This window comes from Vipera berus (genome assembly GCF_964194415.1).
Source record: "Vipera berus genome assembly, chromosome: 12".
Taxonomy (NCBI): domain Eukaryota; kingdom Metazoa; phylum Chordata; class Lepidosauria; order Squamata; family Viperidae; genus Vipera; species Vipera berus.
This window is the reverse complement of record NC_138215.1, coordinates 14,652,538-14,677,868: the sequence shown is the minus strand read 5'-3', so window position 1 is coordinate 14,677,868 and position 25,331 is coordinate 14,652,538. Positions and strand designations below refer to the sequence as shown.

Here is a 25,331-nt window from a genome sequence, read left to right as displayed (position 1 = left end):
TTTCAAGATTAAATGTCAGGCAACAGCGTGGAGGCTGGGAGAATTTTCAGGATGGGTTTTTCAATTGCTTTGCTAGATGGAAAAGTCCTTTTTGCGACGACTGTTAACAACGGTTTTATGCTATGCTCAGAGCTCTACTGCTTAATTGGCCGAAGAAGAGTCGTAGTTAAATAGTGTGTTAAAGGTTGGAAAGCCTCTGACGAATGATCTAAAGAAGGAATTCAGAGTAGAGCCATTGAGGTTTCAGATTAATGCCATCTTTAAAAAATTAGCGGAGTTAGTTTACCAAGAGAACTGCAAACTTTAGACCATCACAGAATAGTATTCTGGCACACTGTAATCAGACAAAGCTTGCTAAATTATTTCCATATCTTTGTATTGGAAAATACTTCATTTCTGTTTGTAGCAAAGAGGCAACAATCTGCCCAGTCTTTATTCTGTAAGTTTGTTATTTCACAACAGAAAAAAGTGTTTCTAATGTTGTAATTTGTTTTCTTCTTGAACACACAAGAGATTGACTTGAAATTTCCCAACATCTTTTCAGTTCTGATAGTTGAGGTTCAATATGCATTTGAGGTTCCTAGATCTTGTGCAAAAGTTCTGTTCTAATCATAAAATCACTTCAACTCATGGTTCAAGTGCATTTCGGCTGTACATCGATTAGGTTAAGAACATGATTTTCAAGTGTTTTCCGATGCATTGAGCATTAAAGAGAAGAGTGGCATATAAAAAGAACCCAGTTGCAGTGTTAAAAACGTGAAATGCGGATGCTGTTTTAAGCGACACATTTTGCACGTTGTCAAACAATTTAGAGGAGAGTTCGTTCTGATTGATGTAGGAATCAAACAGTAAATTGTCTCCGTTTCCCTAGAATAACTTTTTTTTTAATGCAAAGAAGTTCAAAGAAAATATCGTAAACCAGATGTAGGCAGTTAACCACTTGCAGCATAAACCGGCACTACAGTATCTTAAAGAAAAGAAACTTGGTTCATTTTTGTTTTGTCTAAAAAACACTCTGGGCAGGGTCAGTAAATGGCTCAAGAAGTTGGTCTGACCAAGATGAAGATCTAATATTGTGTAAACTTGGTTTTTTGCAATCTGCTGTTTTTCTTCCCCTCTCCCCACCCCCTCCCCAACTCTTATAGAATGGTTGGAGTGGGAAGTGGATTTGCAGCACATGACCAGAACTTGTTCAGTGACAAAGTAGACATACACAGCCTTCTTTGTGCCAGAAATCACACTTTCTTTTGAATAGTATCCCTGCCTAAGTTATCATCATCATTTTATGCCTTTGAGTCAGTGTTGATTCTTGGCAACTGCCCGGGCTGGTCCCTGCAGTATTTTTTGGCAAGATTTTTCAGAAGTAATTTGCCATTGCCTGCTTCCAAGGGCTAGGAGAGAGTGACTGGCCCAAGGTGACCTTGTCAGCTTTGTGCCTAAAGCAGGACTAGAACTCGCAGTCTTCTAGTTCCTAACCTGGTGCCTTGACCACTACACCAAACTGCCTCTCGTTCCCAAATTAACAGATGGGAAGATATTTGACTAGAACAAAAGGTCTTTTTGAGATGGGCCGTGAACATTCTTATGAAGTAGGGGAAGCTGCTTTGGATATGGAAAAACGGCTCACCCATTTGGCAAAGGAATCGTGAGAAACTTACATGGGCTGTAGCTGAACTCATGAGAAATGAACAATGGCGTGTTTTAAGGACAAAGAGCACCATAGCGCAGGGTTGGGGAAGGAGAGAGTTCCACCTCTCTTTCAGCAACATGCTTCCCTTATTATTATTTTAAGTATAAGAGAAATAAAAGCTTCCTATTTATTTCGATTACATTTAAAATAATAATAATAAAGGAAGTATGTTGCTGAAAGAGGTGCCAAATTCTCTCCTTCCCCAACCCTGCGCTATGCCATTACAGCATTGCAAACTGAAAAGCTAACATTAACACTCCCTGCATTTCATTAAATGCCTCTGTCCCTAAACAAAAATAGTAGCTAGCAACAATGCTCACTTCTTGTTTCTTTTTTAAAAAAAATCCAGGGTGAAACTGATGTGCCATCAGAAAGTAGCCATCCCAATTTACCTTCAGCCAAATTTAGGTTTTGAAAAAAAACACACACACCATTTCAGTAACCCCATCATGAAACGCCACTAATTCTCAGACCGGTAAACCCACCTATTGACCTATTGAAAGACTCTGGAAACTAATTAAAGAACAGAAAGCAGAGAGAGCTGGAATTAATGACTCACAATTATCCTAGTTGACAGACCAGAAAACAGAGAGGCCAAGGAAGTAACCTTCTGCCACTATGAGGCAACAAGGCAATCTGGAGGCTATCCAAAGATCAGCAACAAGACTGGTCTGAAATTAAGCAAGAAGTCTTGAACCTTGAGCAAGAAACCTTTTAACAAGAGAGGATTACAAAACTATCTATAATCAGGAGCTTGGCACATGACCTATATCAGAATACCCTGCTTGACCCCAATACTATTCCATCCCTAGGCTAAAATTGTGTGAAGGCTTTGATCCTTGACCTACAAAGCTCCTTTCCAGCATCAGAAGTTGCTCATTAAGGCATGCCAAATACATGAACTTTGGAGTAGACCATGACTTCAAGGGACTCTTTTCTTACAACCAGGCACCTGTCACAAAGGTGCTTTTCCAAAAGGCAACTGGACTTCATTTGGGACAACCATGACCTGGATGATTGAGAATCTCCATAGACAACCGAGCGTTCCTGTATTTCCGAGCCCTCTAGCTGCAGACTCAGCTGTTGGAATCTGATCCTTATGGAGGGTGGGGACAGGCACAGCCTCCATAGCTTTCTGGGCTTCTGCTCATGCTGGAATAAGGACTTCTAGAGGTGGGTGCCTAAGTTAGCAATGAAGGATGCAATTCTCAGCTTTGGGTGAAAAGCAACTCCTACACCACCATTAGATGGCGGTGCGGATTTTTCTGCCACGTAATGGTCTTCCTAAGTGCTGAGACCAATATGACTTTCTTTGCCTTTTGAGAGCTTTGGTTATGCTAACATGCTTATTTTATTTATTTATTTTTATTTTAATTCCATTTATATCCCGCCCTTCTCCGAAGACTCAGGGCGGCTTACAAGCTTAGCAGTAGCCTTCATTCTATGTATATGCCTGCTTATTATTTATTTTATTTTTTATTTTAATTCCATTTATATCCCGCCCTTCTCCGAAGACTCAGGGCGGCTTACAAGCTTAGCAGTAGCCTTCATTCTATGTATATGCCTGCTTATTAGGGCTTTCACACACCCCCAAGCGGCATTATTACAAAGTCAGCTTAATTGCCCCCAACAATCTGGGTCCTCATTTTACCTACCTCGGAAGGATGGAAGGCTGAGTCAACCTTGAGCCTGGTGGGATGCGAACCTGCACTAATTGCAGGCAGCTGGTGTTACTTAAGGAGGCATTAGCCCACTGCTCCACCAAGGCTCTGCTTATGAGCTCTAGTCAAGAAAGACATTGTGACTTATTTTTTTATTTATTTTATTTTATTTTAATTCCATTTATATCCCGCCCTTTTCCGAAGACTCAGGGCGGCTTACAAGCTTAGCAGTAGCCTTCATCCTATGTATATGCCTGCTTATTAGGGCTTTCACACACCCCCCAAGCGGCATTATTACAAAGTCAGCTTAATTGCCCCCAACAATCTGGGTCCTCATTACTTAATGCTGGTTTATGGTCTCTTACCGGGGTGGCCAGGTTTAAACCTTGGGTCTATGGAGACTCTCAGTCATCCAGGTCATGGTTGTCCCAAAGGTGCTTTTTCAAGAGGCAACTGGGCTTTCTTGTTTTTCTTTGAAGACGTTTTGCTTCTCGTCCAAGAAGCTTGCTTTTCCAAGAAAAATAAGAAAGTCCAGTTGCCTCTTTAAAACTTCTGGACTTCAATTCCCAGAATTCCTCAGCCAGCCTTGGCAGTTGATGAAGTCCACAAACTCTTAAAATTGCCAAGATTGGACAGCCCTGGTTTAGTATGTGTGACAGCAACCAGCATATGGTTAATTGGGAGAAGGTATTTGTTGGTCTACTATAGCATCCCTTCCTTTCAAAGTAGAATTTGGTGTTCTAGTCGGAACAAAGCAGAACTAGGTCCCACTAGTCTTCTAGGTTTTCACCTATAGAATTGGGTAAAATGCCGAGTTTTATCAACTGAGTTTGTCCAAGGAAAACAATGAACACAAATACTGAAAGTACGTTTTGTTTTAAAGCGCAAAACTTACAATTAAAAGCAAGGAGTTGAAATCAGCAAAGGGCTTGTTCGAAACAATATTATCCTCAAAACTGGTCTGTTTTTGTTAATGTTTGTGACCGTGTTTAGCATGTATTGGTAGAGTGGGAGCCGTTTTGCAGACTGTGGTACTGTTCTTGATAATGTTGTTTTTCTGCTCTTCTAATTAGATATTTTCTGATTAAACGTTATTTCGTTGCATAAACATAAAAAGCCTAAACACAGTCTCTTGTATAACCACCAATGATAAACATTCTTAATTCATGTGCTGTCAATCTGGGATTAATAGCTGCCAACTGATACAAACATCCGGATTATATTTGCAAAAAAAAAAAAGACGTTTTGAAAATTAAGTGTCCAACTCTTCTGCAGAGAGCTTGTCTTAGAAAAAGGTGAGGGAGGCTGTAATAGAATACAGAATAGAACACAGAATAACAGAGCTGGAAGGGACCTCAGAGATCTTCTAGTCCAACCCCCTGCTCAAGCAGAAAACCCTATGCCAGAGGCCCCCAACCTTTTGGGCATGAGGGACCAGTTGCTTGGAGAGGGGTTTTTCCACGGACTGGGGAGTGCGTGGTTTTGTGAGCTAGCTGCATCCCTGCTTTGCTTGTTTGTGCGGACCGGTTGCTGGCATGCCGCGGCCCGGTACTGGTCCACAGACTGGGGGTTGGGGACCCCTGCCCTATACCATACTGGACAAATGGCTGTCCAATCTCTTCTTAAACACCTCCAGAGAGAGAACAAGCTGTCCTCACTATTCCATTCTAGCTAAACCGTGTTCCACCTAGCCATCTGAAACAATAGCTAAAAAGCAGAGCCCATTTAAAGTTGTGAATGCTCTAACACTGGAAGTTTTTTTAAAAAGAGACTGGACAACCATTTGTCTGAAATGATATAGATTTCCTGCCTGAGCAGGGGGTTGGACTAGATGACCTCCAAGGTCCCTTCCAACTCTGTTGTTGTTGTTGTTATATTTGGTTGTCCAAGCAAAATACACATTGTCCACTGAAGTCATAATATGCAAAATCTGCCACGTAAGAGAGCCTGTTCATGTCATCTGGTGGTGATTGGAGCAACTAGGTTTAACTTCAGTGTCTATCAGGCTTCTCGAGACTAATCGTTTGCTGGAGATCGTGGAAACAACCTTTAACTAGCTTGAGATGGACCCTTAAATACGCCATCTCCTTATGTAAAGGTATTCTGAGGAGACTAATTTAAAACACCAGCTGCCTGCAATTAGTGCAGGTTCGAGTCCCACCAGGCTCAAGGTTGACTCAGCCTTCCATCCTTCCGAGGTAGGTAAAATGAGGACCCAGATTGTTGGGGGCAATAAGCTGACTTTGTAATAATGCCGCTTGGGGGTGTGTGTGTGAAAGCCCTAATAAGCAGGCATATACATAGAATGAAGGCTACTGCTAAGCTTGTAAGCCGCCCTGAGTCTTCGGAGAAGGGCGGGATATAAATGGGATTAAAAAAAAAACAAAGGGACTGCCACTTCTATCTGTATCAGGTTTTTTTTAGAAAGGTGGTTGTTTACAGTCATTGCCATGGGACTATTTGCAAGATTTCTGAAGCAGCTAAAGGACATGGTTGAAAAGAAGAGTCCCTGAGGCTCACAGTTGTGATTGTGTGTAAGATACAAGAAGATACTAAATTTGAAGAGTAAGGCTCATGACCAAATGTTACCTACTATTGCATCTCTTCTTGGCAGGTGAATTATTGATTTTTCCATGGCTCCCTGATAACAACCCATTTTTCTCCTGAGATTATTTTAAAAATATCTGACAGCAATAAGTCATCGTTGGATAATAAACTATGTATGGAATTAGGAATCAGTTTTGTGATAAAATTATAGTTTAAAAAAGCACAATGAAGTTTGCAAACTAGGGGAAACAGGCCATCAGTAGTTTGTTACTCCTTGCTAAAAAGGAGATGTGTCAAATTCCACAAAGATTGTGCAGGAGGACTCCTCTAAGGAAAAGTAGTATCTAGTAATGATTATGATGTATAGAGGTTAAGCTCAGATTTTTGTGATTGTCGTGAACATGGCTTATTGAAGGCCACCATGAGGTAGCTTAAGACATGGTCTTCTTCAACAAAGACATGGATCCAAAATGGGGGTCTTTATCTTTGAAAGCCATCAGAATGTTCCCCCATCATAGTCTCACCGCTAACTTAGCATTAACACTGAATTGTATAAATCACCCTCAATGTATCACAGCAGAAACACATACATGTTTACTGGAAAACAAATCACAGTGAGTCAGTGCAACAGTAGACAAACAAAGGGAAACCTTTTCCATTAAGCATTACATTGATTAGATAAATATTTATCTTTTACTATTTCCCTTAAATAGATTTAGAGATGGTCTTGGAGTAGAAATCGTACTGTGGAACATGGTAAGATAAATACGCCAGTTCTTTTCGTTTACCAAGCAGCGATTAGAATTCCACAGTTCATTAGTAGCCTTTTTGAGTTTACCTCAAAAAGATATAGTCAGTTTTTGTCTTCTATATTAAAAACATCTGTCGGATCTGGACAATCGAGTCCGGGGCTTCCAGTTCTACTTACAAGTTTTCTGAAGGATTTCTACACATCCTGCACATTTCAAATTTGCTAATCCCCCTTTGACAGTTCTATCTTCTCCGCTAAGAGTTTATGAGGGAATTGACATAGCTGAGGGAGAGTTGTGAAACCGCTCTATTGCTTTTCACCCTATTTGCGAGCCCTTCGCTCCGATTAGGCAGCTCCGAGTTCTCATTTTTACAGCTTAGTCTGTTTTCAGTGCCTTTATGGAAACAAAAGTGGGCAGGCCTGCACATTCCAAGCTAAGGATTTGTTGGCTTTATCTTACAACATGTACTGGATAATGTCTCTTTGGTTGTGCCACAGCTTTATATATATATCTTTGGTCATTCGGGTTTTTTCCCCGCGTAGAACTAAAGGTGTAGGAGCAACGTTTCGACGGAATCCCATCCGTCATCATCAGGCTGGTGGCTTCAGCTTCCTTCTTCTGGGAGAAGCATGTGGCTGAAGCCACCAGGCTGATGATGACGGATGGGATTCCGTCGAAACGTTGCTCCTACACCTTTAGTTCTACGCGGGAAAAAAACCGAATGACCAAAGATCCACATACGAACACCCGCGAAAACCTCAGAAAAGATATATATATATGTGTGTGTGTGTGTGTGTGTGTGTGTGTGTGTGTGTGTGTGTGTGTAAAGGGAAAAGATGTTTGCAATCGTGGTATCCTGGGCATTGTACATTTAGCGATAGGCTTTCGGCTCTCCTTCAGACTTTGGAACTTCAGCCACCATAACTCTTCAGATAGGATGGGAAATAAATAGTCCAACTAGCTGGAGAATGATCAGAGCTGAGGTTCAAGGATCAACTGATTGACCAAGACCGACATGGAGGTTTGGACTCAAAACCTAAATACTCCCCCGTAGCTCAGTTTGTAAACCAGTCTTGGATTTCTCTGTGCGTAATTTTCAAGTATTCCTACCATCTTTTTGCGTGAGAGTGATCTCTGAGGTAACTTGCCACAAAGGAAAGATTCCTGGCAAGGATTTCTTATTTCAACTGTATTAGCAAGTGCTGGTTAAGGGTCTTTCAAAGAAACTGCTCATGTTCTTCATCTCTGCCAAATATTACTAAAATTTTGTTACGCTGCCTGCAAAATTAAGACAGACTCTCCACTGGCAATCCACCGCTAATTGTGATGTACATTATCTTGTCTTTTTTATTTTGGTTTGTGGCACAGTCAGCCTGGATTTGGCATTTTTGTCTACCTACTGAGTCATTATTATTATTTGTTGCCTCTTATTTGTAATGTTGGTCTGTCACCATAATAATAATAATAATAATAATAATAATAATAATAATAATAATAATAATAATAATAATAATAATAATAAAACTTTTATTCATAAAACATGAAATTCAGTCAACTGAACACTGAAATTGACTGGCACTAATGGTTGACATGGGTATCAACCAGGTATCTCCTTAAAATGTAAGATGTTCCGAGTAGCACAGTTTTTTGTAGCTTTGCTGGAGTTATTGTAGGAAGCTGCAATTTCTTGATGTATTTTGCAAAGTTGTTGTTGTTGTTGTTGTTGTTGTTATTATTATTACCTGTACTCTTTGGAATGCTGAAGACAAAGGATTTTTTGTGATCTCAAAAGAAGCCAGCATCCTGATCTTAGACATTAGGAGCTGTAGCCTCGCAACAGCTAAGTCAATGACAGGCAGTAGTCCACACTTAGTGCAATCAACAAGCTATGATGTTAGATGGAGTGCCTGAAATATATAGATAGGTTCAGAAAGCAAATCTGAGACAGAGAAAAAAAGACACAAGGTGATTTCAGTGTGTAAGGTTACTGGTGGCTAATTCTCCACTGATTTGGTTATGTAAAGCCCAGGAGAAAATGCTGCAGGAAGACTAAGCAACTGGCAACTGTTTACTCTGGAGATCTCACTAAATTGCTACTTCCTACTAATATTATTTATTTATTTATTTATTTTATTTTATTAGTTTTCTATACCGCCCTATTCCCGAAGGACTCAGGGCGGTTTACAGGGCAATATTTAAAAGACAATATAAAATTAAGATAAAAATAGAATTAAAAAGAATTAAATTAATAATAGCCCAACAATAAAACAATGTTAAAACTTAAAACTAAAACCCCCCTCAGTCCAGGCCAGATAGATTGAAAAGCCAGGTTTTCAGATCCCGGCGAAACGAGCGCAGGTCGGGGGCAGTCCGGAGTTCCACAGGTCAATCATTCCAAAGGGCAGACGTGCCCACAGAGAATGCCCTCCCTCTGGAGATCACCCACCGGCATTCCCTGACCGGCGGCACCCTAAGGAGGCCCTCCCTATGGGAGCGCACAGGACGATGGGAAGTTGATGCCGGCAGCAGGTGTTCCCTTAGATAGTCCGGACCCAAGCCATATTAGTATGGGCATGTGGAAAATTTCACCCTTCCACCTTCTAGACATCATCCTACTTCCAGCCTATCCAGCCACAATACCAACCCCTCAAATAGTGAAGAGAGGCGGAAATGACATGTCAAGAACCAGCAGCTTAGAGAACCCCAAAGCTGCTTTTTCAGGAGGCCACTGGACTTCTTTGTTTCACTTCCCATCCAAAGAAGCTTCTTCGGTTCTGACTGGATGGTGGGGAAATGGAAAGATTTCTGACCACCAGCCAAGAGCTGAAGAAGCTTCTTGGATGAGAAGTGAAACCTCTTCAAAGAAAAACAAAGAAGCCCAGTGGCCTCCTGAAAAAGCAGCTTTGGGACAACCGTGACCTGGAGGACCAAGAATCTCCATAGACGTTTAGCTCAGAGAACCGTTGGTTCCTGAGAAATCCTGGCTCCATCAGAGGGAAAGAGAGACCTAGACTCGAATTCATACAGGCTGGTGCCGGCTTATAGATGGAAGGATGTGGATAATTAGCTCATGGAGTACAGAATGCGTGGAACGAGAACCTGTCTCAAAGTTATACCAGCAATGAATCAGTTCAGTTGTAAGGAATGCCTGCAGGGATATCCTCTAAACTCTCTCTGCCTTGACCATTGTGTCCCCATAGGTGCAACTGGCTGACCTGTGCAGCAAGTCCGAACGCTACATTGGCACCGAAGGAGGCGGCATGGACCAGTCCATCTGCTTTCTGGCAGAAAAAGGAACTGTATGTATCGCCCGAACAATTAAGGAAGGTGCTCAAGAGAAGCTTTGGGATAATTGATGTGATAAGAAACAGGCAAAGAGCTGAAATATGTCCGCTGTTCTCAGGAGGGGAAAAACGTAGAGTGTCATCTTGCTGTTTCTTATAATTGGACATGTTTAAGTTGTGCAAGACTTTCTGATGTATCCCGATTAAAAATACCTTTTGACTTAATGTAGGCCAGATACGTATATATGTATGTACTGTATATACATATGCATGTATGTAATATACACGATGTAAAAAAGAGACTCTAGAAAGGGTGCAGAGAAGAGCAACAAAGATGATCAGGGGACTGGAGGCTAAAACATATAAGGAACGGTTGCTGGAATTGGGAATGTCTAGTCTAATGAAGAGAAGGACGAGGGGTGACATGATAGCAGTGCTCCAATATTTGAGGGGCTGCCACAAGGAAGACGGAGTCAACCTATTCTCCAAAGCACCTGAAAGCAGGACAAGAAGCAATGGATGGAAACTAACCAAAGAGAGAAGCAACCTAGAATTAAGCAGAAATTTCTTGACAGTTAGAAAATTAATCAGCGGAACAACGTGCCTCCAGAAGCTGTGAATGCTCCAACACTGGACGTTTTTAAGAAGAGACCGGACAGCCATTTGTCTGAAATGGTATAGGGTTTCCTGCCTGAGCAGGGGGTTGGACTAGATGACCGCCAAGGCCCCTTCCAACTTGATCTGATTAATTCTGCTAAATTACAGCAACTACCAAGTTTTTCAGTTGTGGAAGGTAAAACAAAATCAAATGAAAGGAACTTTAATAATATTCCGGATGACAAAATTGAGAAACTCTCTCTAGTGGGGGGGAAATGCGCCCAGGTTCAGTGAGTAACTTTGTACTAGTCTTCACAAGCAGCTTAGTTTGGTGTGATGTTAGTTCTTCTGTTATTCATTTTTGAGATCCCCTGAGATGAAGGAGGAAAAAAAATGTCCAAAGGCAAAGATGTTTGATTTATTGATCCTAAACACAGCCAGGCTACCCTTGAAATTGCTTTCTGCTCTTCCTCTCCGTAGGCAAAGCTGATAGAATTTAATCCTCTGAAGGCCACGGACGTGAAGCTTCCAGGAGGAGCCGTTTTTGTGATTGCAAACAGTTGCGTTGAAATGAACAAGGCCGCGACTTCGCATTTCAATATTAGGGTGATGGAGTGTCGTCTGGCTACGAAGGTACTGTATGGCTTTCATCAAACTCTAATGAAACCATCACCCAAATATGTGCTGGCTGGAACGCTCTTCCACTCTACCAGTTGTTGCTTTATTTTAACACCAGGTCAGGTGCTGCCTCAAAGGGCATGTTTATCTCTCCGGGATCTGGACTCAGGCCATCGACACATGATGGATGGAAGTCGGGATGGAATCCAGCCCATTTGGAGAGCAGGCTAGTAAAAGAGATCTTTCCTGAGAAGGCAGGAAGGCCTTGTCTTGAGAGGGTTCTCACGCAAGGAGAGCAGGGGGATGGTCCCTCAGCCATGGAAAAGGAAGAAGCATTTGCACAGCGAGGAGGAAACCCCCCCAAAAAAAGGGGAAGGACAGCATTAAAAATCAGTTTCTGAGATGGGTGTTAAGGAGGGAGCTCTCGGGCCAAAATCTTTTATCGGCAACCAGGACTATGTACCCGATATCAGTGGTGGGATCCAAATAGGCGAACAACTGGTTCTTTGTGTGGGTGCCGCTTCTGGAAGTCCGTTCTGGGCCTGGGCAACAAAAAAAAATTACATACAGCTTAAGCACAATATTATGCAAAGGTTTTTAGTAAGCCATCAAGTAAGCGAATTGTGCTTACTAAGAAGTAAGGAAGAATAGGTGGCCTGTTCCACTGGTGAGCCAGCACGTTATAAAAAGAGGAATCGTGAGGGATCTCCAGAGATTTTGCTACTTGAGGAATCCTCCTGTGTTAGTGCTTCTTTTTTATATTTATATCCCTCCTTTATTATTTTAACAAATAAGGCAGCAAACCAACACACTTGCCTCCTCCTATTTTGCCAACAACCACCTTATGAGTTCGACGGAGAGAGAGAGAGTGATAGCCCAAAGACATCTAGCTGGTTTTCATGGCTAAAGCAGGACTAGAATTCATGGTCTCCCGGTGATGGGCCTAAGGTCACCCAGTCGGCTTTCATGCCTAAAGCGGGACTAGAACTTGGGGTCTTTTGCTTTCTGGCCCAGTGCCGTAACCAGTAGACCAAACTTGGGTCAGGCAATATGGTGCCCATCCTTCCTATTGTACCAGCCTCGCCGGCTTCTCCTCTGTGCCAACCCTTGGAAAGAAGCTCTTTCAATTAAAAGGGGAATCCAATGAGGACCCAGCATGGTACGAAGCAAAACATTAACCTATAGCCATTTTCACCCAAATGTTGCTGGGCCAACTTGGATGCCTGGAGTTGCTTTAGCAATCTCATCAAATTACACTTTCCCGGATTCTTCAGGATGGGGGAGAAGGGGGGGAGGCAGGCAAAACAGTTAACTGGAATGAAAACGATATAAATGTGTGTAGCGTAAGAATGCAGTTCCCAAACTAGCCTACAGCCTGACAGCAATATCCAGGCAGAAGTGCCAGAAAAGAGGAACATTAACTTGGCAACGAAAGGCTAGCCTGGAAGAGATGGCCGATCCTTTCGCCATCTGATTGTTAACTGCCAGGAAATGCCTTGCGTTGGAGTCATGATTATCAAATGAAGTGCAAGAGAAAGTTTGACCAATCCTTAACATTAAACAAAGGAAAAATACCGTTGCTCGGAAGACAGCTCTGTCCCCTTTGAACTTGCCAGGGCAGGCTAAGGAGAAGGCCCATATGTTGTTGTCCATCTCATACAGTTTTACTTGGGGGTGAGGAAGAGGAGAAAATTGGAACTTGGGACCTGCACATGCTTGGTGTCTACCTTTTTTTGTTGTTCTGTGCTTTGGGGCCGGTGCTGAATTCTGGCGGCAGCCTGGATCAGACCCTGCAGTTTTCTTGGCAAGATTTCAGAACTACTTTCACATTCTCTCCTGTCAAGGGCTGAGAGACAGTGACCAGCCCGAGGTCCCCGAGCTGTCATAATGCCCAAGGCGTGGCTAGAACTCACAGTCTCCTAGTTTCCAGCCCAGTGCCTTAACCGTTACACCAGACTGGCTCTTCCTGGGTTCTACCTAGTAGTCTTCAGTTTGCCACTAGTATCTCCATCAGCATTCAAAAACAACGTCGCTATTTTTTTTTTAACCTTGCTCAAACAAATCTCCCTCTGTTGAGTCCCTTGGGATATGCAGAGAAGGTTTAAAGAAACTATAGACTCTTTTCAACATGTGGCAAGGCACTGACCAATCTGTCGCTTTCAGGCTCTGCCAGATGTTGAATATACTGCATCCTAATCACTGTGTGGTGACACAGTGATTAGAATGCAGTATCGAAGGCTAACTTTGCCCACAGCCAGGAGTTCGATCCTGACCGGCTCAAGGTTGACTCAGTCTTCCATCCTTCCGAGGTCGGTAAAATGAGGACCCAAATTGTTGGGAGCAATAGGCTGACTCTGTAAACCGCTTAGAGAGGGGTGTAAAGCACTGTGAAGTGGTAAAAGGTAAAGGTAAAGGTTCCCCCGCACATGCATGCTAGTCGTTTCCGACTCTAGGGGCCGGTGCTCATCTCCGTTTCAAAGCTGAGAGCCAGCGCTTGTCCAAGGACGTCTCTGTGGTCATGTGGCCGGCATGACTAGACGCCAAAGGTGCACGGAATGCTGTTACCTTCCCACCGTAGTGGTCCCTATTTTTCTACTTGCATTTTTACGTGCTTTCGAACTGCTAGGTTGGCAGAAGCTGGGACGAGTAACAGGCGCTCACTCTGCTACGCGGCACTTGGGATTCGACCCGCCAAACTGCCGACCTTCTGATCGACAGGCTCAGCGTCCTAACCCGCTGAGCCACCGTGTCCCTTGTGAAGTGGTACATATGACTAAATGCTGTTGCTATGGCTAGAGAAATCAAATCCAAAACCTTAAGGAAGTTATATGGAGATTGACAGTTTCAATTTTATGGCAGAACTGAATGCCTAATATAGTTTTCTCAATTTTTAGTGACTCTTCCCTTGCCTGGCAGCGCATCCATCTGAACGGACTTTGGGGAGGCTGTCTAATTGAATTGAAAAAAAGGAAAACAACCTCTGGAAAGTCACTAGGTGGCACCAAAAGAAATTAATGTTGTAATAATTAACAAGGAAAACAAAACAGGACAGGTGGAGATAAACAGAACTGGACTAAAACAGAAATGAAGCAATTAGACAACCGCAGTAGCTCTAATGTATTAATTCCATTAACCTTTCTAATGTTTTTCCATCCTCAGTATATAGCTTTATTTTTCCCAGCTTAAAAAAAAACAAGGAAGAGTCTGGCGGGACTTTTCCAACTAGCACATTTTATTCAAGGGCAGATAATTTCTCTTTTCACTCTCTAGGGATTTAGGGAAGAAGGTTACAGTGGAAATGTGTCTCAGTCAGGTAGTTTTTCTGCATTTCTCCCACCGTTTTCCCTTTCCCTACTAAGCTGCACTGACATCCTGGATGGGCCACAGCACCCTGAGCTCAGAGACCTGGAGCATGTCAGCACCGTTGTCCATCTTTAGAGGGGAGCTGAAGGCATTTTCCTGGTGTAATTTAAGAGTGGGAGTGCCGATTGCACGGATTGCTTGGAAAAAAAGGACAGAAAGAAGAAAGAAAAGGAAGAAGAAGAAGAAGAAGAAGAAGGAAGAAGAAGAAGAAGAAGAAGAAGAAGAAGAAGAAGAAGAAGAAGAAGAAGAAGAAGAAGAAGAAGAAGATATGTTTTGTAAATGTTTTCACAACAGATTTTGACAGCCTAGATGTCAAAGAGGAGGAGGCAAACGAGCTTCTCCATTTAGGCACAGCTGTGGTTCAAAATATGTTTCTCCTTGCAGAAAACCCCCTGAATTCAAAAATAAAACCTGAAGGAAACAAATAATTTGGGGATATTTACAATGAAAGGTTTCATCACAGAGTGTATTTTTGCACCCTTGTCTTCAGGCACAGTAACCACAACCACCGCTCTGGCTGAGCAGAAGCTGGACCGTCGCCAGGACTTAATGTGACCCAGGGCTGTCCGAGACGCAGCGCATGTCTCACTATGCCACTAAATGCCTTTGACCAGGCACGAACTTTCACGGCCACCGAATCGCTGCAAATTAACCCATCCAGACGCCCCGCCTGAAACCCAGGCCAGAAGGTCTAACTTAAGCAGGCTGGGGGGCTTCGGTTAGAAAATCAGAGCTGCCTCCCTGGCGGTGCCACGTTTTTCCCTACGGAAAGCGCTTCGGCTCAAGTTTGGGAAAATGCACGTGCAGCTAGTCCTTGACTTATGGCCACATTTGAGCCTCAGATTTCTGTTGCTAAGCGAGGCAGTCGTTGAGTGAGTTTCCCCCCATTTTGCGACCTTTCCTGCCACAGGGGTTAGGGAATCACTGCAGTTGTTCAGTCAGTAACACGGCTGTTCAGTGAATCCGGCTCCCCCATTGACTTTGCTTGTCGGAAGGTCGGCCAAGGGGATCACGTGACCGCCTGACGTGGCAACCACCGTAAATAGGAGCCAGTTGCCAAGCGTCTGCATTTTGATCATGTGGCCAGGGGGATGCTGGAAAGGTCGTAAAGGTGAAAAAGGTCCCTTTTCCCCCAGTGCTTTTGTAACTTCGGTCACTAAACGAACTCCTTGTAAGTCGAGGACCACCTGTCCTCTTATGTTTTGGGGTGGTCTGAGTTGCCGGTGACTCTGCAAAAGCCCTTGCATTCTGATTAGCCGATTTCTTCCATGCCAAATAGAAACCTCTATGGAAAGAGCAGGCACAGTTGTGCAAGTTAGATCAAAATTAAACCGGGGCAGAAATAATCGTTCCACAAATAGCCCAGCATTCTCAGGATACATGTACCCGGCAGCTGCTGGAATATTCCTTTAAAGTTTTGTTGGCAGGCAGCCTTAAGTATCAGGGATCTCCACTCGGCCTGGCCTGCTAATAGGGCCAAGAAAATGTCCAACCTTTTTCACTAGTCTCCAAAAGAGTCGCCTGCTATTTTCTCATGCGTGAGATAGGAAAATCCCTAAGGATGCTTTCCTCCAGCTTACTAATATCAGGAGGAAATTCTCTGCCTGGACCAGGTTTGATAAAGTTCCTATTCCTTTCAACGGTGATCCTGAAAGGCCTTTGCTTTCTGCTAGAATATGCCCCAAAGGAATCCACTTCGTGTATTTTTGTTGCGCTTAAAATCCCTCCCTCCGAGAGGGCTGCATGAGAAGAACTGAACTAAGATTAAATCACATTAAGGATCAGCGCTGTGTTCCAGAACATTCAAGACCCTCAGGAGATTAGATGATCTTTCCAATGATGGGAGAAGTAACTGAAGGAGAATCTATTAACATTCATCTATCTTCAAACTTGGCCCTTTTATGACTTGTGGACTTCCAACTCCCAGAATTCCTCAGTCAGGCACACTGGCTGAGGAATTCTGGGAGCTGAAGTCCACAAGTCATAAAAGGGCCACGTTTGAAGACCCCTGGTCTAGACAGCCACAGAAAACGACTTGTCTATCTCTGAATGCTAAAGGATAAATAAGAAGGAAATGTGAGCTTAGCTTTATACCCTGTTTAACTTCCATGGGGCGTTTGAGATGCCATTTTTTAAATATGACCATTGGGTTATATAAACTGAACCTTGCTTATGTTTTATTTTTTTTTAATGCTATCTATACAATTTTTCGAAATCTCCAAATGTAAAGGAACTGAGAGCTTTCCCCTTCTCCATCTTTTGCTGGCTGAGGAATTCTGGGAGTTGAAGTCAGCCAGTCTTAAAAGTTGCCAAGTTTGAAGACACCCCTGTTCTAAGTCTTTTCTTTTCAAGAAAAGAAACGTTTCTAAGGTCTCTTTAAGAAATGTTTAGATTAACTTCTTTCTGTTCCTAATTTTGCAACCAAAGACCTACTTATTATACTTTGCTTGTTTCAGCTGTTAGCAAAATCCAGAGGCCTAGACTGGAGAGCGGTGGCAAAACTCCAAGACGTGCAAGTCAAGCTGAAGCTAAGCTTGGAGGAAATGCTGGCTGTGGTTGAAGAGGCATTTCACCCTGAGCCTTACAGCATAGAGGAAATTGGGGGAAACCTGGGAATTAGCCCCACAGAGCTACGCACTCAGATCCTTAGCCAGAACACACAAGATGGTAAGTAGCATGCCAATTTGGTGAAGCAATTTAGCATTTCTGTCTGTGCCAAGGACTTTAAGTAATCAGTGTGAAAAGGATCTGAAAAAAATGTCATGGGCACTGCAATCAGCTGTAATTTGGCTCCAGGGAACCAGATCACTGGACTAAAGAGATGACATCTTTCTAGGATAGCTGTCAGTTACATATGGGTTTCTGGCTTTCAGCAGAAGCAAGTTGTGGATGTGCTTGTTCTAAAGAATGCCGTGCAACCATGGTTAAGAAGGAGCATTTCCCCCCAAGTGACTCATGCAACACAAGAGAGAAGCAAAACAAGCTTTGGGTTCAGAGATCTGATTCAAATGGCTGCCCAGTCGTGGCAAAGGGTGACAGTTTTTTATTTTATTTATTTTATTTTAATCCCATTTATATCCCGCCCTTCTCCGAAGACTCAGGGCGGCTTACAATTTAAAGCACAAACCAATGTGCTTAGCAATAGCCTTCATTCTATGTATATGCCTGCTTATTAGGGCTTTCACACACACACACCCAAGCGGCATTATTACAAAGTCAGCTTATTGCCCCCAACAATCTGGGTCCTCAGGTAAATGTGTACTGATCTTTTATACAACCTTTAGCAATTCTTACCTGAAAGATTTACCACCAAGACATTCGTCAGCTATCTGCAACCCAGGATTTTTCTGCACACCGTGGGGAAGCCATCATTGGCTGCAGATGTGAGAAGCATAGAGAGATAAAGCCACCTTTTGTTACAGTCTAAGCAACCCAAATGGTGTTTCACTTTATATCCATGGAAATCACCCAACATAAAACTAGATTTCAATGTACCCTACCTAATGGCTTTAAGATGCAACAAGAAGAATAATTACATCAACGCTCCCCCGCCTCCCCAGTTCCTCAACTTGCATTACACAATCATTCTAACAGGGCAGAAATTCTGGTTCTGACATTTGATCAGAGCAATTTAAAACCAGCATGTTTTCAAAAAGTTTGCCATCTTAAGTTATCCTGGTGTGTATTCTCTGCTTTGAAATACCCTGATGCCATTTTTATCTTGATAATTTCTTCTTTAGGTTAACTTGGGAAAGGAACTAAATTCTCTTGTAGTAGCTTGTCTAGCAATCTTCACTGTTGCTGCCCATGATTACACGCAGCCAGTAACATACACGACTATGATTATATTCAAAATGTGTATCTTCCTTTTCCACTTAATGCAATACAGGAAAGAAAAGAAGTTATTTTTTTAAGAAGGATTCAGTTTTTGAATGGGGAGATAAGAACCTGACTTCAGGGTTGAGTCCCAATTTCTTATACAGTATGTTGAGTCTTGACCTGTGATTACAAGTCACCAATATTCACAGAAATAGTACTAGTCTCATCTACACTTGAGGGACCCTTGGTGGTCTCTGAACTTAATTGTTTTCTTACAGATGTTTCATTACCCAAACTGGGCACCATCGTCATTGCTAATCCCAAAGGTGCTTTTTCAAGAGGCAGCTGGACTTTCTTCTTTTTCTTTCTTCTCTTCCAAGAAGTGAAAGGTCTTCAAAGAAAAACAAGACAGTCCAATTGCCTCTTGAAAGAGCACCTTTGGGACAACCATGACCTGGATGACAGAGAATCTCCACAGACATCAGTGCTAATCATCATCTAGACTTGGTGTAACTTTGAAAATGCTGTTTGCGTGGCTAGAATAGAGTTGGTCAACTTCTGCACTGATTGGACTTTCATCTCAAAAACTTTCAGTGTTGGCCCCACGTTGAAAAGGGGTTCTGGAAAACACGGGCAAAATGTTTCTCATAGAACCAGAAACTAAGTCATACGACAGGGGTCTTCAAACTTGGCCCTTTTATGACTTGTGGACTTCAACTCCCAGAATTCCTCAGCCAGGAATTCTGGGAGTTGAAGTCCACAAGTCATAAAAGGGCCAAGTTTGAAGACCCCTGTCGTATGAGAACATTGCAGAAACTGGGAACGCCCAGCCTCTCTGGAGAAGAGAAGAATGAGGATAGAGTGATAGCCGTCCCATAGAACATTCAGACCTCATGACATCCTAGGATCCAAGATGCAGATGTCAATGTCTCCTAATAGTAAGAATAGCTTGGTGCAGTTACAAAAGAAATGGTGGTTTCTCCTTTACTGGATGAAGACGAGCACAGTCTGGGGAGCTATCTGAGAGAGATGGTTTACTTAACATTCCTGCACTGACCACAGGAATGTGCTCTGTGACCTCAGTAGCTTTCTCCGAATCTATGATTGTGTGGTCATTGGCTTTGTTATTTTTCTAATTGTAAAAGACACCAGATGGATGGTGGGTACCAGCATTTGCTGTCTCTTGGCAATACAGTGTTAGTGAAGCTACAGGGAGCAAAGCCAGCAAAGAAGAAAGGGCGGAGCTGTTTAAGGACATTTGCTGGGCTGATTCTCATTTAATTGAAGGAAATGATACGTTAGTGACATGTTGACTATCCTTTTTCAGATTTGTTCCAGAAAAGTGGAGAGCTGTACACTCCGATTATTTTCCCTTCTCTCTTTTTTTTCCTTTTCTCTTAAACACCAAGACTCTATGAAATATTTTTCCAAAGCCCATGGGAAACGTTATTCCATCTAGTGTTTGCAGATGTTAGTCAAGTAGAATCTCTCTTAACATATGGTGTGATTGTGATTTTGTTTGATAAAACCAGGAAAAAAAATGGGTCATGGAGCAATCAGGTTGTTTTCCTTGGCACAAGGGAAATCTTGGTTAGTTGTAAAGAAGAAATAATTAAATTAATATATCTATAATATATAAGAAACTTTTGTTTATATAACCCCAAGCTTGGGTTTGGAATACTCAAATACTATGAATGTGCATTTCTGCCTCTCTTCTTGGCTATTTTTCCCCAGTGTATTTATATATCGTTGCAGAGTGTCTTCAAGACGTCCCAAGTGACCTTTTGTAGGGCTTTTCTAAAATATTTCAGAGTTTTAGTTTTTGGCAGTTGTGATGATCTCTGCCTCATATTTAAACACTCTGGATCAAAAGTTGGATTGCTGCTTGACCATTGAATTCATTGATTTATTACCACTTTTGTTTATATTTCCAAATTACTAACACAAATAACTATTACAAAAACAAAAAAGTAACATAATCTTCTCAAGCCCATTAAACAGTCTCTATAGGACCCAGCGGCATAAATTCGGTGAACAGGATTTTATGTCCCTTGGCTTCCTCCAAGACTGACAGTCTCAAGCACTCCCAAGACTGATAACGGACACATGGTTTCTTAAGACAAATTATATCTAATGTATTTATATTTAAGAGTTATCTCTTTAAAAGGATGTAACTCAGGATATATCTAGTGGGTTAGAAGGTTATAGCTTGAGTTTGGCAAGATTCTATCCATTAGGAGTAAACAAATACAAGATTGTACAAAGTGCTTCAATTGCCATATAGTACACCAAAATATTAAAAACAAAATAAAGACGCAACACCCCCTCCAACCACTCTCTATTTTTAATTTGCCCCATACTGGGCAAGGAAAATTCTATAAATGCGTAGGGATCAATATCCCAATTATCAGGCTAGGAGCACCATGGGTTCTCTGCTTTTCTAGTATGGCAAGAGCTGGTTTGGTGTAGTGGTGAAGGCACCATGCTTAGAAACAGGGAGATGGTGAGTTCATCCCTCCTTAGGGACAAAGGCAGTTGGGTGACCCTGGACCAGGTCTCCTCTCCTCGCCCTAGGAAGGAGGCAATGGCGAACCACTTCTGGAAGGTCTATGGAGATTCTCAGTCATCCAGGCCATGGTTGTCCCAAAGGTGCTTTTCCAAAAGGCAACTGGACTTTCTTAGTTTTTTTTTCCTTGAAAAACATTTCGATTCTAATCCAAGAAGCTTCTTCAAGACCAAGAAAGCCTAAATAAAGTTCAGAAACCAAGAGAGTCCAATTGCCTTTCGGCCAAGCACTTTTGGAACACAGGCCTTCTCATAAATAAAGGGAATGCAGGAGAGATCAGCTTACAACCTTGGTGCTTCAAGCGATCCGCCATCTAAGAAAAGCAGGCGAACACTTTTTATTCTGTACGAGGGGTTCGGTGGCTGTTCAACTTACACGAATCCGTCATCCGTCAACTGCTTTGGGTTTTCTCCAGCAAACGGTCCAGCAGACGAAACGGCTCTCTTGAATGCTGGGATAGCATTTCTGATTTGCTTCAGTTGGCCAGCGGTCGCTTCCAAGAAAAAAAAAAGAGTTTTAAGCAAACAACAGTGCAACCCTGGTTTCTTTCACTGGAGATGTAATCACTGAAAAGATTACACTAGATTACAGTCGTTTGCATTAGCATTTTTATATATATATAAAAAAGCAACAACCCTTCCTTTAAAAAAAATCGTTCTCAAGAAAAAGGAAAAGACAACACTTGGTTAGAGTTAGCCATCACGCACGCACGGTTGTTGGGCCTTCTGCAACATGACCAAGCATTGGGGAGGGCTTGCCTTGCCTTCTCAGGGTTTGGCTGGCAGGCAGGAACAAACAGAGGATTCCAGTTGCCAACACATAACGTGATGTGTCTGCAAGAACCACAAAGTGCTTTAAGGTAATCTGGCTAGGGAAGCGTCGCTTTACCAAAGGGTGGTCTTTGAATCAATGACAGCCTTTGGCAAAGCCTTTGCCTCCAAATCGAAACCAGACGTGTTTTCAGTTCTTTCTCTTTCTTTCTTTTTTTTTCTTTTCCTTCTTTCTTTCTTTCTTTTCTGGGTTACTACTGTTCCAATGGTGATTTACAAGAGAGCGTGAGCAATGGCAAACTCTCACGCAACTTCAGGTGGGTCCAAAATGAAAAGGTGTCATTTCGAAATGCCCTCAGGTGAAGCGATTCCTTAAAGCAGGGGCCCTCAGCCTTGGCAACTTTTAAGACTTGTGGACTTCAACTCCCAGAATTCCTCAAGCAAAGCCAAGGAGTTGAAGTCCACAAGTCTTAAAAGTTGCCAAGTTGAGGACCCCTGCCTTAAACTAAAAAAAAAGGGGGGGGAAGGGAGAGTAAATCATCCTGAGGACAAAAGTTGCACAGGGATGAGCGCTGCGTTTTCTAAATTTTCCTCTTCTGAACGCTTTCGGCCGTAACCGTGCAAAAAAAAAAAAAGCAGAGCTGCGATTAATTCATAAGCTAGAGCACAAAATGTACTGAATGAATTTGGTAGGCTGGGAATTGGGCAAGTTCTATCCATTGTTCAGTGGGCCCTCCCCAGAGAGCAATTTTGATCAGGGCACTCAGCATTTTTTTATTATTATTATTATTATTTTGTAGGGGGGAAAAAATAATTTGTGTGAGGCTTAATCGTATTCCAAAACCATGATGCGTTCAGGCATTTGTCCTACGGGGTCCATTGTTACGAAGCAGAGCTACGTTTTATATCGAGCCAAATAATATTGGCACTTCGGACAAGTTGCTGAGCTCCTCCCGAGGACTGTCACTTCCCTCTCTTCTTCCCATACCCCCGTCTTGCTGGGGGGGGGGAAGAGGACCAATGGCACACCCATTTTTAACCAGCTGGAACAGATGATAGTAGCAAGACATTGGTGTGTGTGTGGGGGGGGGAATGGCATGAATTTATCTCCAACCCTACCTCAAATTAAGGGATTACAGGATCATAAAAAGGACAGGGACTGCAGCCAAGAAATTAAAAGAGGCTTGCTCCTGGGGAGGAAAGCCATGGCAAATCTAGACAGCACACTAAAAAGCAGAGACATCACCCTGTCAACAAAAGTGCCTATAGTCAAGGCTATGGTCTTCCCAGTTGCAATGTATGGCTGTGAAAGTTGGACCATAAGAAAGGCTGAGTGCCAAAGAATTGAGGCCTTTGAACTATGGTGCTGGAGAAGACTCCTGCGAGTCCCTTGGGCTGCAAGGCGATCAAACTGGTCAGTCCTAAAGGAGATCAACCCTGACTGCTCTTTAGAAGGCCAGATCCTGAAGTTGAAACTCAAATCCTTTGGCCACCTAATGAGAAGGAAGGACTCACTGGAGAAGAGTCTAATGCTGGGAAAGGTTGAGGGCAAGAGAAGAACGGAATGACAGAGAATGAGGAGGATGGAGTCACTGAAGCAGTAGGCGTGAGCTTAAATGGACTCCAGAAGATGGTAGAGGACAGGAAGGCCTGGAGGAACGTTGTCCATGGGGTCGCGATGGGTCGGACACGACTTCGCAACTAACAACAACAACAAAAAGGACTTTATGTGGGCACCATAGTCTGTTCAGTTTTTCTTCTGAGTTTTTGGACTCATACTGGAGCCAGAAAGTGTCTTCTATGCACACATTCTAGTTGTGGGAAGTTCCCTTGAGAATGGGCTCCTGCAGAAGTCCGAAAGTTCGGAAGACTAAACCTTTGGTTCCGGTGACCGGCCTAGATTGGATCCTGCAACATTACCCTGGGACAAGTAGATTGGCCTTCATTCGTGTTTGGTTCTTTCTACGTTGTGGTAGAATCTCCAGCTAGAGTCAGGAGTCAAAAGACAGGCGACTTTGGAGTCCTTGCAGGGAAGGAAATGACAGAGGCCAGGCACATGTTACCCTGAGAATTCCTGAAGCCTTGATCTGACTGTTCCCAAGAGAATGTAGTCCGTCTGGTGAGATTCTTGTAAATAGGCAGGCAGCGATAAAGAAGCAACTCTGATCGGCTTACGGTGTCGTTCAGGTTCCTTGTGCCTGGCATACACATCGATCATCATTCCCAGAATTGCATATGCCCGTGGGTGCCATGGAGCAAGAGGAGAAAGAAATCCATTAGTCTTGGCCAGTGATATTTGTCAAAAGTCCTCCAGTGGCTTGAGTGTTCCCAGTTCAGCTATCCTGTTTGAAACACCTAAATCAGGGGGTCTTTAAACTTGGCCCTTTTATGACTTGTGGACTTCAACTCCCAGAATTCCTCAGCCAGGCACAGCGTGCCTGGCTGAGGAATTCTGGGAGTTGAAGTCCACAAGTCATAAAAGGGCCAGGTTTGAAGACCCGTGACCTAAATCTTGAATCTACTTACTGAGACATTTCTTCCTTTTTCTCTTCTTCAACCTACCTGTTGATGAGTCTTCTGCCTGCTTGGGCCATTCCTTTCCTGGGGCTGCTCCAGCTTGCCTCTGGCTGTGCAAATCAGTCCATCCACATTCAATTGCTACTCATAGTGAGGTTCCACACACACTGAAGCTGTCCCTGTAGTCCAGTGACAAACTGCCCTAGTTTTATACCTTAAGATGAGCAAAGAGAAGAGAAATAAAGCTCATTTTTTTCCTTACCAACGGTATTTGAAGCTGCACGGCTACATCTGACAGTAATAAATCACCTCACGTTTCCCTTATTTCCCACCATTTCCCCCCCCCCTTTTTTATTTTCCACAGTGACCGCCTTTAAGTTGTACCAGCGTGCCAAGCATGTGTATGCGGAAGCTGCCAGAGTTTTGGAATTTAAGAAAATCTGCACGGAGGCACCTGATGATGCCATCCCATTGCTGGGAGATTTAATGAATCAGAGCCATGCCAGCTGCAGAGACTTGTACGAATGCAGCTGCCCTGAACTAAATCAGCTGGTGGACATCTGTCTGTAAGTTTGCACAGCCGGGGAAAGTAAATGCTGTTTGGGTTGGATTGCAGTGAAAACATGACAGCGTTATGCTCTTAGTAATTTTTAAAACTGTGTGTGTGTGTGTGTGTGTGTGTGTGAATGAACATAATGTATTAGTGTCTATTATCTGGTGCTCCAAGAAAGCATCCATTTGATCAGATAATTTCAAACAGATACTTTCACCATTGTAAGTTCCAAACTCTGTGCTGGGTGCACCGTTATGAGGTCCCACAAAAGTGTCAAAGAATTAAATCATCAGGGATCATCAAGCATAATGTTATTTATTTGAAGGACTTCCTTTTCCTTTTCCTCTCACTTGCTTCCTGACCCAGCTAATGCTGGGAAATTTGGCACGCACCAAGATTGGCTTCTGTAGTTCACGCTACGATCCTCCGTCAAAGAAAAGCCTGCCTGTTTTTGACTCTGCAGGAATAATTTTCACAGGTCTCGTATTTTTTCTCCTTTTTCATTTCAACCAATCTTTGCATCCTTGGGATGAAATACAAGCTACTGTTAAGGTATAGGATTAAAAATATTTTAGTACTTCGAAAATGTGGCAA

The 25,331-nt window shown here is 42.8% G+C and overlaps 1 protein-coding gene across 3 annotated transcripts in view; it reads left to right on the top strand.

Moving 5' to 3' along the window:
- Positions 1-25,331, top strand: part of GALK2 (galactokinase 2) — a 64,776-nt gene that overhangs the window by 11,133 nt on the left and 28,312 nt on the right. For all 3 annotated transcript variants that reach the window (XM_081337289.1, XM_081337288.1, XM_081337287.1), the window contains exons 6-9: positions 9,851-9,949; positions 11,012-11,164; positions 16,969-17,179; positions 24,549-24,750. In XM_081337289.1, coding sequence (XP_081193415.1) covers positions 9,851-9,949; positions 11,012-11,164; positions 16,969-17,179; positions 24,549-24,750 — 665 coding nt within the window. The remainder of the gene's footprint in view (positions 1-9,850; positions 9,950-11,011; positions 11,165-16,968; positions 17,180-24,548; positions 24,751-25,331) is intronic.